This window comes from Mobula hypostoma, chromosome 11 (assembly GCF_963921235.1).
Source record: "Mobula hypostoma chromosome 11, sMobHyp1.1, whole genome shotgun sequence".
NCBI lineage: Eukaryota > Metazoa > Chordata > Chondrichthyes > Myliobatiformes > Myliobatidae > Mobula > Mobula hypostoma.
The window spans coordinates 102,804,744-102,821,346 of NC_086107.1; the positions used below are offsets into that span (position 1 = coordinate 102,804,744).

At 46.2% G+C, this 16,603-nt stretch overlaps 1 protein-coding gene across 3 annotated transcripts in view; it reads left to right on the forward strand.

Annotated features, from left to right (window-relative positions):
- LOC134354033 (thyrotroph embryonic factor-like) overlaps positions 1-16,603 on the forward strand; it is an 80,580-nt gene that overhangs the window by 32,657 nt on the left and 31,320 nt on the right. For 2 of the 3 annotated variants that reach the window (XM_063062709.1, XM_063062712.1), the window contains exons 3-4: positions 877-1,100; positions 4,663-4,821. In XM_063062709.1, coding sequence (XP_062918779.1) covers positions 877-1,100; positions 4,663-4,821 — 383 coding nt within the window. Of the gene's footprint in view, positions 1-876; positions 1,101-4,662; positions 9,741-16,603 lie in introns of those variants that run through there. The other variant, XM_063062711.1, reaches the window with a different exon arrangement.

Consider the following 16,603-nt stretch of genomic DNA (forward strand, 5'->3'; position numbering starts at 1 on the left):
GACCTCTCATCCTACATTCATTCCATATTTTATCCTCCCCTCTTTCTTGACAACTCCTCCCAGGTTCCTCCTCTCACCCACACACTAGGGGCAACTTACAGTGGCCCATAACCTACCTACCCACCCGTCTTTGGGATGTGGGAGAAAACCGAAGCCGCCAAAGAAAACCCACATGGTTTTGGGGAAAATGTGCAGACAGCACCCGAGGTCAGGATTGAACCCAGCTCTCTGGCGCCAGTAGCTGCGTTACTGTCCCTTTCTTTATGTTCTCCCTGTCACCCTCCCGTCAGTTAGATCTTACATTGTCTCTTTCTTTTCCATACTGACGGTAACTTCCACGCCCTTGTTTCCAATTTAGATAGAGATCGGTTTCACTTGAGAACGTTGCAAACCAACAAAAACTGTTCCAAAATCCGGGGATACCATAAATGAGTATTAAGCCGGCCGGTGGTGTAGTACCATCCACACCAGACTTCAAGGCGAGAGGTCCCAGGTTTGAATCTGGCCAGATCCCCCTGCACGCTTTTCATCCATGCTGGGCTGAGCGTCAAGCTAGGAATTCAGCCTCGTAAAAAACACAAATGTTAAAGAAATGGGCAGGTTGCCACCTGATGCACCACAGGGTGTGGAGAGGAACGACAAATAACTGAGGAATAACAGTTCAGTCAGTTCAATCTTGTGAAGTACATGAAAACGCATTGATGTTATGATTAGTTATTCATTAGTAATGTTCTCTGTACAAGTGTTCTGGAGTGTAAGACCAGCCCATTGCTCCAGAGAATCATAAGCAGTCTGTTTATAATCATTCCTTTTGTATTAACTTGTAAAGATTTGAAAGGGAGATTTTATATAATCCAATCCTACACTACATTCTAGATTCTGATGGAAGCCAATCTGAGCGTACGTCTCCAAGCCCAGTCGACCCAGAGGCGATCGATGTGTTGGTGAACTTTGAACCAGACCCTACCGACTTGGTCTTGTCTAGTGTCCCCGGGGGAGAGTTGTTCGATCCCCGTAAGCACAAGTTTTCTGAAGAAGAACTCAAACCACAGCCTATGATTAAAAAAGCGAAGAAGATCTACGTCCCCCCTGATCAAAAGGTATCTGTGCAATGTCCTCAGCTGTGGCTTTGCAACACTATAGGCTTGGAGCTGGTTGTGTTTCACACGTAGTGTGCGGATTTCCTGAGGTTAAAGCACTCGAAGTTGTATTAAACCAAGCAGAGCAGTGTGCTCTTTCTGCGGGGAAGTATGTACAATGTGGGTTAGCAGAGGCATGACTGCATGGTCTCTGTCTCTCTCAGTATGTTGCTGTCGAATAATTAGGTAGGTCTACACACTGAGGATCAGGTGAAGTTTCAACTTTTTATTACAAATGCACCTCGGTCACTACAGGCTAACTGGGCGAGGCTGGACAGCAAGAGCCTGTAGAAACAGTTTCACTGAAGGAATGTGTGACTCTCAGAGGGGTGGGGGGGAACGGTTTCGCTGTAGAAGCAGTGCTGGTGGGTAAAGAAAAGGATCCAGCATGTACTGTATGACCTGCTGAAATTTTTGATGAAGAGCAGGAGGCTGAAAACTTCACTGACGAGTCTTTTACTGAGGTCGTCACACCCAGAGCGGAGCCTTCAGGTAGAAGATGGGTGACCACCAGGAGAAGTAAGAGAAATCAGAATCGGGTTTATTATCACCGGTCCGTGTTGTGAAATTTGTTAACTTAGCAGCAGCAGCAATTCAATGCAATATGTAATATAGAAGAGAGGGGGAGAAAAGTAAAAATAAATAAATAAGTATATCAATTCCAACATGAAGAAATCTGCAGATGCTGGAAATTCAAGCAACACACACAAAATGCTGGTAGAACACAGCAGGCCAGGCAGCATCTGTAGGAAAAGGTACGGTTGACGTTTTGGGCCGAGACCCTTCGTCAGGACTAACTAAAAGAAGAGATAGTAAGAGTATATCAATTACAGTCTTTGTATATTGAATAGATCAAAAATCGTGCAAAAACAGAAATAATATATATTAAAAAAGTGACGTAGTGTTCACGGGATCAATGTCCATTTAGGAATCGGATGGCAGAGGGGAAGAAGCTGTTCCTGAATCACTGAGTGTGTGCCTTCAGGCTTCTGTATCTCCCACCTGATGGTAACAGTGAGAAAAGGGCATGTCCTGGGTGCTGAGGGTCCTTAATAATGGACGCTGCCTTTCTGAGACGCCGCTCCTTGAAGATGTCCTGGGTACTTCGTAGGTTAGTACCCAAGATGGAGCCAACTAAATCTACAACCCTCTGCAGCTTCTTTCAGTCCTGTGCAGTAGCCCCTCCATACCAGACAATGATCCAGCCTGTCAGGATGCTCTCCACAGTACATCTGTAGAAGTTTTGGAGTGTATTTGTTGACATACTAAATCTCTTCAAACTCCTAATGAAGTATAGTCACTGTCCTGCCTTCTTTATAGCTGCATCAGTCAGCAGTCAGTGAAGGTTTTCCCTGTGGCTATTGCCCTCAACAACAAGTATACCCCTTTTGATACTGCTAGGGGTGTGGAATGACCTGTCAGGGCACAGCGGCAGCACTGCGGCTGGCTCTGCGGCTCAGCGGAGGAGGGTGAAGTCAGGCAGAGTGGTAGTGATAGGAGGCTTGACAGTTAGAGGGATGGACAGGAGTTTCTGGGGGCGCAAAAGAGATGGCAGGATGGAGGGTTGCTTCGCAGGTGCTAGGGTCCAGGATGTCTCAGAGCGGCTGCAGAAGATTCCCAAGAGGGAGGGTGAGCAGCCGAAGTCTGCGGTGCACGTTGGCACCATGACATAGGTAGAAAAGGGGGACAAGGTCCTGTACAGTGAGTATAGGGAGAGAGGGAAGAGGCCGGAGAACAGGACCTCCAAGGTAGTAGTCTCAGTGTCATGTGCTAGTCAAGTCAGGAAGAAGATGATAGTACAGGTGAATGAGTGGCTGAGGGAGTGGTGCAGGGGGCAGGGTTTCAGATTTCTGGGTCACTGGGATCTCTTCTCGGGAAGGCATGACCTGTACAAAAATGTCAGGTTACCCGAGAGGAAACCAATATCCTTGTGGCAGGTTTGCCAGAGCTGTAGGGGAGGGGTTAAATAAAGTTGGCAGGGGAATGGGAACTACAGTGATCAAGGTGAGGATGGGACAGTTGGTATACAAGTCGATGCAGTCTACAGTGAGACTGTGAGGAAGGACAGGCAGATTATAGGGTAAAATCACAGTTATTGGGATGAGTTGAAGTGTAACATGAGACAAAATCGAAAAGAGTGATGAATACCTGTATAGGGCTGAAGGTGCCATATTTGAACACACGCAGTATATGGAATAAGATAAATGATTCTGTAGCACAGTTAGAGATTAGCAGGTATGACGTAGTGGGCATCTTGGCCCTTCAGCCTACCAACTCTCTGCTAACTAGAGGACCGGAGGGCACAGCCTCAGAATAGAACAGAGATGAGGAGAAATTTCTTCAGCCAGAAGATGGTGAATCTGTGGAATTCATTGCCATGGGCAACTGTGGAGGCCAAGTCATTGAGTATATTTAAAGCAGAAGTTGATAAATTCTTAGTTATTTAGATTGTCAAAGGTTACAGGGAGAATGCAGGAGAACGGGGTTGACAGGATTAATAAATCAGCCAGGATGGAATGGCAGAGCAGACTCGATAAGCCGAATGGACTAATTCTGATCCTGTCTTGTGGTCTTATTTCTTACCTTAGTCGTGTCTAAAAAGGATCTTGCACTTCACTAAATTCTTTTTCTCCACCATTGATAACAATGTTTAGATTGTAACCTTTCAAATTCACCCTCTAAACCCTCCACCTTTGGGTGTCTTGTTTCCAAGCAGGTTCTTGTTCCTGATTTAGTAGCTTGTGTACACTGCCTCTACAACCCCACTGCCCTTCTCCCTCCTGTGACCCGGCTGCTGGTGTGGACTTGTACTCCTTTGTGTTTCTTTACTAACCTTGGTCAGCAACTAATAAATGTAGAACATAGAATGTAGAATTTTACAGCACAGTACAGGCCCCTAGGCCCACAATGTTGTGTTAACCTTTTAACCAATTCTAAAATCAATCTAACCCTTCCCTCCTACATAGCCCTCCATTTTCCTATCATCCATATGCCTATCCAAGAGTTTCTTAAATGCCCCTAATGTACCTGCCTGTACCTTCAGCCCTGGTAAGCATTCCACGCACTCACCAACCTCTGTGTAAAAAAAAAACTTACCTCTGACATCCCCTCTATTCTTTCCTCCAACCACCTTAAAATTACACCCCCCGCCCCCGTATTAGCCATTTCTGCCCTGGGAAAAAAATCCCTGGTTATTTATGAGCTATCCCGCTGCTGCCTGTAGGAAGTTTGCACGTTCTTCTCGTGACTGTGTGGGTTTCCTCCAGGTGCTCCAGTTTCCTCCCACAGTCCCAAAGGCTGTTAGTGGGTGAACTGGTTATTGCAAATTGTCCAGTGATTAGGCTGGGGGATTACTGAGTAGCATGACTGGAGAGGCCTATTCCGTGCTGTATCTCAATCAATCAATCAATCAATCAATAATTAAATAAATGAGGAAGGAGAAAGTTAAACAAACTCCCAAAAATGTCCCAGGACGGAGTTTCCTAGTAACCACCTCAATGTCCTTTATCGTTGTTGCTTTAAGGATGACCGGTACTGGACAAGACGCAAGAAGAACAATCTGGCAGCCAAGCGCTCCCGGGACGCCCGGAGACTGAAGGAGAACCAGATCACGGTACGGGCGGCCTTCCTGGAGAGGGAGAACTCGGCCCTGAGGCTGGAGGTGGCCGAGCTACGCAAGGAGGTGGGACGCTACAAGAACATCATCTCCAAGTATAAAGCCAAATATGGAACTTTGTAAGGGAGCTTCAGCTGTCTTGGTCAGGGGTGGGAGGTAATGGTTATATAAAAATTCCCACAGAAAAGGGACTCTCATAACCTGCTATTTGAAAAGAGCACAACTTCCTCTTCTCAGCTGTTCCCCAGCACAACCCTCATAAAACAAGATGAATGGCTTTTAAATATATTCATGGAGTATATATACATATATAACTTTATAGTAAATACAATACTGTAACTCTTCCTGTCATATGGGTTTGCCATGTTACAAACCAGAGGCCTGTCTGCTTAAGGGAAGATAATGGAGTTTGGTTTGATTTTTGTTACTGGATGGGCCTTTCTTTGTCCAGGACTACACTTCATGGTATTGGTTGGCTTAAAGTTGGTTTGTTCCTGCTATTGGCACCTTTTAACTTACCAGATCTTTTAAAAAAGCAAAGGGACATTTCGTTCCCAAAGGAAAATAAGAACATAATGGATAGGTGTGGGAATAATTCCCAGTTCACCTCACTTGCCTCACCATTAGCTCTTTGCCTTCCCCGAGTGCTCTGCCTGTCCAGCCCTGAGAGTGATGTGTGACGGTACATTGTCTTTTCACTTGAAATCTGTATTATCTCTCCTTGTCTGCATATTCTCTTAGGCTGCCTACAATATACAGCCTACCCTTTCCTCTTGAAGTAAGCACAGCTGTGCTGCTACTTTGCTCTGTGGCACGGTCTGTAGATGGACACCAACAACGCTCTCCTCGCCCAACTTATTGTGCAGGGTGAATTCACATCTGCTAGATGTCTGTGGTAGAAAGCCCGTAGGAAATGATTGTCCCAACCTAAAGACGGACAGATTATGACCTCCCCTGAGCTAGCAATAGGTTTTAATGAAGATTTTTCATTCTTTCTCCTCTTAAGTTGTGACTTCTGGAGCATTAGCAGGATGGCGGAGGGCCTTGAGGTGAGATTCATTTCATTGATGCCTGCAGTCAACAGTGGCCCTGGGCCCTGTCCTCTTTATTGTTGCTATATTTGCACGGAGCAAGAGCCACAATGGAGCAGGGGGATTAAACGTTCTTACTGAGTCATGATAGCCACTGCACGCTCTGGGCGACTTCCAGTGCGGGAGCACTGAACCAGGCTCGCATGAGACGAAAGCATGCTCACTCAAAAGCCTGCCCTAAAAGAGGGGCCTTCCGCCTGTCGGAAGCCCATTTGATTCACCGCACTTGCTGCGTTCTCACAAACAATCCGATACGGTTCATCTGTAAACGTTGGTGGGGCTTGCAATAGTTCAAGTATGTTTATATTTTAGCACATCTTGGATTGGACACAAAGAACCACAGACAGACACAAAAGGTCTAAGCAAGTAGAACATGACTTTTAAATGTGTCTGTTATCTTAGCATCTGCCAGCTGGTAGCGTAGGGGCATCGATATTGGACTTCGAGGCGAATGGTCCCGAGTTCGAATCTGGCAGGCCCCTTGCACACTTTCCATCCATGCTGGGGTTGAGTGTCAAGCCAGCAACTCAGACTCGTAAAAAACAGACAAATGCTGTTGAAACGGCATAAAAGGAACAAAATGTCACTTTGCATTTAATCATTTAACAAGATCTTCTACACTTCTGACTTCACATCCCTTATGTACATAGCTCCCAGGTGATGTTCAGTCTGACACTGCACTTAACCCCTACCCCTTGGGGTTTCCGGCACACATGCTAACTCTTTATTTAGAAGTCTTTTCCCTTATTGCGTTTATTTGCTCCCCTTATTAACTGAAGTTCTGGGAAGTTGAACACAGCATGCACATGTTCAATTAGATCTTCTTCAGGTGGTTGGTGATTATAAATGCAAAGCAAAAGCATTTTGTTTTTTTTTTCCGATGAGAACAATTCCATGCAGAGGTAATTGCTGACGGACTGGCCTGGCGTTGTGCAACATATTATGAAATCATAATTGCTAAACAGGTCTGTTTTAATTTTGCTTGCTGGGTTTAAACTTTATTTCCATCCCCCCAGCACCAGCGTTTATTTTCCTTCTCATGTCTGTTTGTAAAGGGAGCACATTCCAATGACTGTACAATCCATGAGTTGTCTGGGTCAGGGCGATGGAAAAAGCAAGGCACAAACGTAGCAGCTTCACAATGGCACATTCTGCCTGTTATTATTGTCTATTGCTACATAAGAAGTAATTTCCAGAGAAGCTTATGGTGAACGTCGTTTCCAGAATGTCGGAATGGTATGCAGTTTTTCTTCTTTTTCTCTTTTGAGCAGAATTAGGCCATTTGGCCTAACGAGTCAGCTCTGCCCTTTCATCATGGCTGATCCATTTTCCCTCTCAATCCCAACCTTTGTCTTCTCCCTTCATGCCCTGACTGATCAAGAATCTATCAACCTCTGCCTTAAATATACCCAATGACGTGGCCTCCACAGCTGCCTGTGGCAGTGAATTCCACAGATTCACTACCGTGTGGCTAAAGAAATTTCTCCTCGTCTCTGGTCCCTTGCCTCCAGTCACGACATCCTGGCCCAGTGCTTAAATCATCGTCCCAACATCAGGTTAAACCGTTGGGGCCTGGACCTTTCCGATCCAGCCCAGCGCTTAAATCAATTGAATTGTCAAACAGGAACAAAGTGAAAGAAAAAGGAAATTCTGACAGTGGTTCTTAAAATAAATGAGGATTTGAATTTGATAGAGGGGCAGTTGATGTCTCCATGTCGGAAAATTTCAAAATAAGTAGAACTGACCTGTAGTTTGTCCAGGACTGATGAGACATGGCACTTGCAACCACTTGGGCTGAATTATGAATGTAGCTGGGGGTATACATGAGGGAGGAAGGAATGGGAGATGAAATAAAAAGGATGCATAATACCCTGGATTATCCCTCTATATACTGGGAGAATCTGTAGTGACATGCACAGCTCTTGCGCTAAATTACTAAATTTTCATCTGCAATATGAGAAAAGAAATTGAACGCGGAAAACTCATAATGCACCAGAGAGCATCAGCTTTCAAACCACTGACCGAGATCATTCACTGTACTCCAGAAGCACTCACCACTGGGTTTCCACATATACCAGGAGCAGGGCTTCTGTAAAGTGGCTGAGTGAGCACAAGGAATGTTAGCATTGAGTAGGTGACCCCCTCCTAGATTAAGCGTCTTACTGTCACTGTGTTCGTAACGTTGAGACTGCGATCGGTGTAATTGACAATGGGGACTGCTATGGCTGTAGGCCCCAACAATAGCTGTAAGCACAGGTAATTAAAAAGCTGTGTGGCCATATATAACATCTTAAAACTGGTGGCTGCATAATTCTGCACTCCCCGCTACAGGGTTCTGTTTTTCCGCGGTAACTTTTAACAGCTTGCTTGTATGAAACAATGTGCATTTACTAAAATATATCGATCTTGTATATGAAGCCTCAGTGTTCTGGCACTGTCTCTGCTGTGCAATTAGATTTCGCGTGAATCGGTTATATCAACAGAGCTTTTTTATCAGGGATGTTGTTACGTAGAATCACTGTCATTTTCTGCCTTTTCAGTTGTCTGTTGTTTACTCCGTGATTGAGGAAAGTTGGTTTTTAACCTTCCGAGATCAGAAGTGAGCAGTGGAATGGGTTTAAAGTATCTACATTATGCAGGAACTTCCCATCTAGTTTCCCTGGATCTCAGTCCCCAAAGTGGCCAGATACAAGTGAGTTTAACTGGTTTCAGTGAAGGCAGGGTTGTCTGAGCTAGACTCATGGTCCCGACCTATTCAGCGGATCCACAACTGGCCCCCGCAGCCCGGGGTTAAAGTCAGAAGTGTAGACACGAGGAATTCTGCAGATGCTTGAAATCTTGAGCAGCGCACACAAAATGCTGGAGGAGCTCAGCAGGTCAGGCAGCATCTACGGAGGGGAATAAACAGTCGAGTTTCAGGGTTGAGACACAAAGTCCCGATGAAGGGTCTCAGCCCGAAACATCGACAGTTTATTCCCCTCCATAGGTGCTGCCTGACCTGCTGAGCTCCTCCAGCATTTTGTGTGTGTTCATTAAAATCAGAAGCACATTGACAGCTCAGAAGAAGTTGCTCAGCCCATTATGTCAATGCCTCCAAATCCAGTTCTCCACGTCTAGGTTATAGTATCCTTATCCAGTCTCTCTTTAGATGTCTCAAGGATTTCTGTTTCAACAAGACACCCACTATCTGGGTGAAAATTTATTTTCTTCAACTCTTCTCCAATCCTAAACCGTGGATGACCATTACCAGGGGAGTAAGGATAGTTCCATTCCAGTCCTGATGACATTTCTCGGCCCAATGTGTTGACTGCTTCTTCCACTCCATAAAAGCTGTCTGACCTGAGTTCTTCCAGCCTCCACTTATGCCTACTCCCCCCCCCCCATTTTGATGCTAACAGACAGAGAAGGAATCTATAGGGCCTCAGTGAGGGGCTTTCTGAGGGATAGGGTGACATGTAGGGGTCTGAGAATCCCAGAATACGAAGTTTCAGATAAGAGATTGTCCTGGTGTCCAGTGACACAGCATTCTGCTTCGGGAAATGCGATCAGGAAACCATGAGGGAACGGCTTCTTTTTTGGGGTTAAATTGCCCATTAGTTGGTAATGAGAGATCTTTGTCGTTCTTGAGTGACCCAAGATGGTTTTAATGAAGTAGGGGCCCATTAGGGAGAGGAATAGCAATACTTTGCAAAACCATCAGATTTCTGAAGCCACCTCTGACGCACAATGTGCATATTTTAAGCCCTGTGATTTCTAATACAGTATCTGTATACAATATACTGTACATTCCAGCTGTGGCTAACGTGCAAAAGTTTATAAAAGTCTATTTTTGATTGTTTGTTCCTTAGAGAACAATAAATGCTTTAAAAACCTCAATCGGTAGTTTTGTGCTCTTTTTGTGTGAAAAAGTGTAAAATAACACAGGTTAGTGCTGTGGTATAAAGACTGGAAGCACTTGGCAGGTCAGGCAGCATGGCGGAGAGAGGAGCAGTTAGTGTTTCATCAGAAGCATCCTGGATCTGAAACCTGAACTGTATCTCTTCCCACAGATGCTGCCTGACCTGATGGGTGCTTTTCTGTTTTACTTCAGATTTCTGGTGACCATAAAACCACAAGACATAGGAGCAAAATTAGGCCATTGAGTCTGCTCCGCCATTTTATCGTGACTGATTTATTATCCCTCTCAACCCCTTTCGTCTGCCTTCCCCCCATAACCTTTGATGTGCTTACTAATTTGTTGGGTTTGTGGAACAATCTATGTTCCGTGCCTATTCTGGTATCTGTCCCCCACTTTTCCTTCGCTACATCGACGACTGCATTGGCGCTGCTTCCTGCACGCATGCAGAACTCGTTGACTTTATTAACTTTGCCTCCAACTTTCACCCTGCCCTCAAGTTTACCTGGTCCATTTCCGACACCTCCCTCCCCTTTCTAGATCTTTCTGTCTCTGTCTCTGGAGACAGCTTATCCACTGATGTCTACTATAAGCCTACTGACTCTCACAGCTATCTGGACTATTCCTCTTTTCACCCTGTCTCTTGCAAAAACGCCATCCCCTTCTCGCAATTCCTCCGTCTCCGCCGCATCTGCTGTCAGGATGAGGCTTTTCATTCTAGGACGAGGGAGATGTCTTCATTTTTTAAAGAAAGGGGCTTCCCTTCCTCCACTATCAACTCTGCTCTTAAACGCATCTCCCCCATTTCACGTACATCTGCTCTCACTCCATCCTCCCACCACCCCACTAGGAATAGGGTTCCCCTGGTCCTCACCTACCACCCCACCAGCCTCCGGGTCCAACTTATTATTCTCCGTAACTTCCGCCACCTCCAACGGGATCCCACCACTAAGCATATCTTTCCCTCCCCCCCCTCTGCATTCCGCAGGGATCGCTCCCTACACAACTCCCTTGTCCATTCGTCCCCCCCATCCCTCCCCACTGATCTCCCTCCTGACACTTATCCGTGTAAGCGGAACAAGTGCTACACATGCCCTTACACTTCCTCCCTTACCACCATTCAGGGCCCCAAACAGCCCTTCCAGGTGAGGCATCACTTCACCTGTGAGTCAACTGGGGTGATATACTGCGTCCGGTGCTCCCGATGTGGCCTTTTATATATTGGTGAGACCCGACGCAGACTGGGAGACCGCTTTGCTGAACATCTACGCTCTGTCCGCCAGAGAAAGCAGGATCTCCCAGTGGCCACACATTTTAATTCCACATCCCATTCCCATTCTGACATGTCTATCCACGGCCTCCTCTACTGTAAAGATGAAGCCACACTCAGGTTGGAGGAACAACACCTTATATTCCGTCTGGGTAGCCTCCAACCTGATGGCATGAACATTGACTTCTCTAACTTCCGCTAAGGCCCCACCTCCCCCTCGTACCCCATCTGTTACTCATTTTTATGCACACATTCTTTCTCTCACTCTCCTTTTTCTCCCTCTGTCCCTCTGAATATACCTCTTGCCCATCCTCTGGGTCACCCCCCCCCCTTGTCTTTCTTCCCGGACCTCCTGTCCCATGATCCTCTCGTATCCCCTTTTGCCTATCACCTGTCCAGCTCTCGGCTCTATCCCTCCCCCTCCTGTCTTCTCCTATCATTTTGCATCTCCCCCTCCCCCTCCAGCTTTCAAATCCCTTACTCACTCTTCCTTCAGTTAGTCCTGACGAAGGGTCTCGGCCTGAAACGTCGACTGCGCCTCTTCCTATAGATGCTGCTTGGCCTGCTGCGTTCACCAGCAACTTTGATGTATGTTAAGAGACAATTAACCCCCACTTTAAATATACCCAATGACCTGGCCTTCACAGCCGTTTGTGGCAATGAATTCCACAAATTCACCACCCATTGGTTAAAGAAATTCCTCCTCATCTCTGTTCTATAGAGACGTCCTTCTATTCTGAGGCTGTGCCCTCTAGTCCTCTGGTCAGCACAGAGCTGGTAGGCTGAAGGGCCTTTTTCTGTGCTATATCTATATGAGTCTGTCTATATAGCTCCCTTTCAGATCATCAGGTTTAAAAATACAGTCATTGTAAAAATGTGGGAACTACACTGAACATAAAGTTCAAAGTAAATTTATTATCAAAGTACATGTAAGTCACCATATACTTCTATGAGATTTATTCTCTTGCCGGTATTCACAGAAATGCAATAGGATCAGTGAGAAACAACACACAAACAGTCTCCTACTTGAAAGATGAACCTCCAGTCTACCTTGTCATAGCCCGTGCACTGTATTTGTCTGCACTACAATCAGTGGAAACATTATTACATACATGAACAGAACCTGGTGTCATCTGCTGCTGCTGGGTCGACGTGTTTGTAGTTCAGAGATGCTCTTTTGCACACCACAATTGTAACTCGTGGTTGTTTGAGTTACTGTCACCTAGCTGTCAGCTTGAACTATCTGACCTTTCTCCTCCGACCACTCTCACTAGCAAGGCGTTTTCGCCCACAGAACTGCCGCTCACTGGAAGTACTTCTGTTTCACGCACCATCCTCCGTAAACTCTAGAGATTGATGTGTGTGAAAATCGCAGCAGTTTCTTGAGATCCTCAAACCACCCCGTCTGGCACCAACAATCATTCCACAGTCAAAGTCACTTAGATTATGCTTCTTCCCCATTCTGTTGAACAACAACTGAATCTCTTGACCATGTCCACATGCTTTTATGCATTGAGTTGCTGCCTCATGACTGGCTGAATTTGCATTAATGAGCTGGTGTGCAGGTTTACCTAATGAAGTGGCCAAATTCTCTTTCTCTTTTTACTACTGTGACGGTCAAATAGGGATCAATTTGCGTTGATGGCATACAACTAGAAGGATCTCGGTCCATGTAACAATAATAAACCAATTCCACTCCTAGCTGATGCAGTGCCTCCTGCTCTGACCCCGATGATGCCCAAGTGCCCCAGGCGATCTTGGATGCCCTACCTCAAGAAACACTGCCCCAGCAGATTGTATTGCAGTCCTCCTCACCACCCTTCCCCAAGGCTAATGTAATATCCTACTTCTCCCCCAAGTGTTGAATGTCCTGCTCCCTGGTACTCCCTGGTAACGGAAAAACCTTCTGCCCTCAACAGTGGACCCAACTGTGGGCAGTTAGTTGTGCACCAGAACACTGAAATAGCCCCTCCCAGCTCCTGGATCCCCACTGACTCCAGTTCTGCCCTCCGTTTGGCCCCACCTGTCTATTTTTAAAAGGAGGGGAATTCAGATGTGCTGAAGATTATTTTTAAATAATTGCATTGTTCCTTGAGCAGAATTTTTTTGTTTAATGATTCCCTGTTCTGCAGTCCTAGATAAGAAATGAATTTGAATTGAACTGACTTTTATCTCTTACATCCTTCACATACATGATGAGTAAAAATCTTTATGTTACATCTCCATGTAAATGTGCCTTGTGCAATCATAGTAATTAATAATAAATAGAACAGTCATTGTAATATAGAGTACATTCAAATCAGCGTGAGTTCATCAGTCTGATGGCCTGGTGGAAGAAGCTGTCCCAGAGCCTGTTGGTCCTGGCTTTTATGCTGTGGTACTGCTTCCCGGATGGTAACAGCTGGAATAGATGGTGGTTGGGATGACTAGGATCTCCAATGATCCTACGGGCCTTTTTACACACCCGTCCTTGTAAATGTCCTGAATCATGGGAAGTTCACAACTGCAGATGCGCTGGGCTGTCTGCACCACTCTCTGCAGAGTCCTGCGAGTGAGGGAAGTACAGTTCCCATACCAGGCAGTGATGCAGCAAGTCAGGATGTTCTTTGGATTTGGGGGCCCATTCCAAACTTCCTCAACAGACTTAGGTGAAAGAGGCGCTGTTGTGCCTCTTTCACTACACAGCTGGTGTGTACAGACCACGTGAGGTCCTCGGTGATGTGTATGCTGAGGAACTTGAAGCTGTTTACCCTCTCAACCCCAGATCCATTGATGTCAATAGGGGTTAGCCCGTCTCCATTCCTCCTGTAATCCACAATCAGCTCCTTTGTTTTTGCGACATTGAGGGGGAGGTTGTTTTCTTGACACCACTGTGTCAGAGAGCTGACTTCTTCCCTGTAGGCCACCACATTATTGTTTGAAATAAGGCCAATCAATGTAGTGTCGGCAAATTAGCAGATTGGAGCTGTGGATGGGGATACAGTCATAGGTATATAGGGAGTAAAGGAGGGGACTCAGTACGCAGCCTTAAGGAACTCCTGTATTGAGAGTCAGAGGGTTGGAGGTGAGGGAGTACACTCTTACAGCCTTCTGGCGATCTGACAGGAAGTCCAGGATCCAGCTGCACAAGGCTGATGGAAGCCTGAATTGGAATTGGCTTATTGAGATATCCTCCAAGAGGACCACAACCTTGTCAATGTTTGGAGGCTCACGTGCCTTAATAACCCGGAGAGCTATGCTGGTTGTGGTTGGGGATTTGCGCATTGGCTGTTGGTAGGGTCACCCATGCCAAACAGGTCAAAAGGTAGAGTGGTCCACTGGTCCTTCAGGTCCATGGGTTCATCTCAGGGCTAACAACCCTGACTCGTCAAACAATACTATTACGGAAACGGCAGCGAAGAATCCTATACCTGAGTGGGACAGTATTCCTGAGTCTCCACCCAGGACAGTAGTGAAAACTGAGAGGAAGCTACTGACGTGATGAAGGAAGCCCTGAACACCATCGGGACTAAGACCAACGCTGGACGGCCGACGACAGACAGAGATGGAGGACCTTCACTGCTGCCCTACATGCAAGCAGGCGTAGCAGGCAGTAAGTTCTGAGATATAGTGAAATGTTTTTGTAGGGTGTCATCCGGTCAGTTCATTCTGTACCTAGTCCATCAAGGTTTAGAAGGGTAAAGGGAATGCAAGTTGTACTGTTATGGTTACAGAGAAAATGCAGTACAGGTAGATAAAAAGTTAGTTCCAAGTTTAAAATGAGTGCTATAGGCACTGTGCATAAAGGCCATGAAAGTGAGTTTTCCGCAGCAGAAGCAGTGCAGTACATTGCAGACACAACTAGCATAAATTAGCATAAACGTTAACATAAATTAAACTTCCACCACAAAAACAAAAATATACATACCGACAGTGCAAGTTGAAGGGAATACTATCTGAGGTAGAGTTAGGATAAAGTGGACTTCCAGAGACTTTTTTCCAGGACGGAAATGGATAATAAAGGAGAGGGAGGCATGATTTGAAGGTGAATGGGGGAAGTATAGCGGGGATATCAGACGTATGTTTTTTACACAGAGAGCGGTGGGTGTGTAGAACACATTGTAACCAGTGGTGGCAGAGCCAGAGGCAATGGGGACATTTAGATAGGCAGATGGATGAAAGCAAAATGGAGGGTTATGTAGGAGGGAAGGATTAGATTGATCTTGGAGTACATTAAAAGTTTGTCGACACATTGTGGGCTGAACTATGTTCTCACCTCTCAATCTATCCCCATCCCTCTCCTTCCTATCTCAATTCTTCCCTCACAGTTTCCCTCTGTTCCTCTGCCACTTTCCTCATTCTCCCCCTCCCCCTCACTCTCTGCTCCCCTCACTACCATCCTCCCTCCATCCTTCCCACTCCCCATCTCCAACATCCCTCCCCGTCGCCCTCCCTCACACCATCTCTGCTCCACACTTTCAAGAAGGCCGTCAAGTCGACACATTTTCGCCATAGTCTATTCTGTCCATGGGTGAGGTGCCGGAGGATCGGAAGATTGCTAATGTTGTTCTGTTGTACAAGAAAGGCTCTAAGAATACACCAAGAAATTATAGGCTGACGTCAGTAGTTAGATTGATATTAGAGTAGGTTTAAAAGTTGGCACAATTTTTTGATCCAAAGGACCTGTACTGTGCTGTAATGTTCCATGGTCTAAGTTATTGGAAGGTATTCTAAGCAGCAGAATATATAAGTATTTAGATAGACAAAACCTGGTTAGGGATGGTAAACATGACTCTGTAGGTCACGTTTAACCAATTTATTGTATCTAACCAAGTTTTTCTGAGAGGTTACCAGGTAGGCTGATAAAGGAAAGGGAATGGACATTGTCTACGTGGACTTTGGCAACTACTTTGACCAAGTCCCGCATGGGAGGTCGATCCAGGAGGTTCAGCTGCTCGGCATTCAAGATGAAGTTGTAAACTGGATTTTCAGCATTGGCTTAGCAGAAGCCAGAGAGTGGCAGTAGATGGCTGCCTCTCCGGTGGGAGGCCTCTGACCAGTGGTGTGCCACAGGGATCATGCCATAGTTCATCACCTATGTTACTGATCTGGATGATAATGTGGTATTCCCATTCGGATATGTCCATACATGGCCTCCTCTACTGCCATGATGAGGCTAAACTCAGGTTGGAGGAGCAACACCTCATATACCGTCTGGGTAGTCTCCAGCCCCTTGGTATGAACATAGAATTCTCCAACTTCCGGTAATTCCCTCCCCCTCCCTTCCCTTATCCCTATTTCACTCTGCCCCCTCCCCCAGCTGCCTATCACCTCCTTCACGGTTCCACCTCCTTCTACTACCCATTGTGTTTTCCCCTATTCCTTCTTCACCTTTCCTGCCTATCCCCTCCCTGCTTCCCCTCCCCCACCCCTTTATCTTTCCCATTACTGGTTTTTCACCTGGAACCCACCAGCCTTCTCCTTCCCACCCTCCCCCCACCTTCTTTATAGGGCCTCTGCCCCTTCCCTCTACAGTCCTGACGAAGGGTTCCGGCCCGAAACGTTGACTGATCGTTTCCACGGATGCTGCCCGACCTGCTGAGTTCCTCCAGC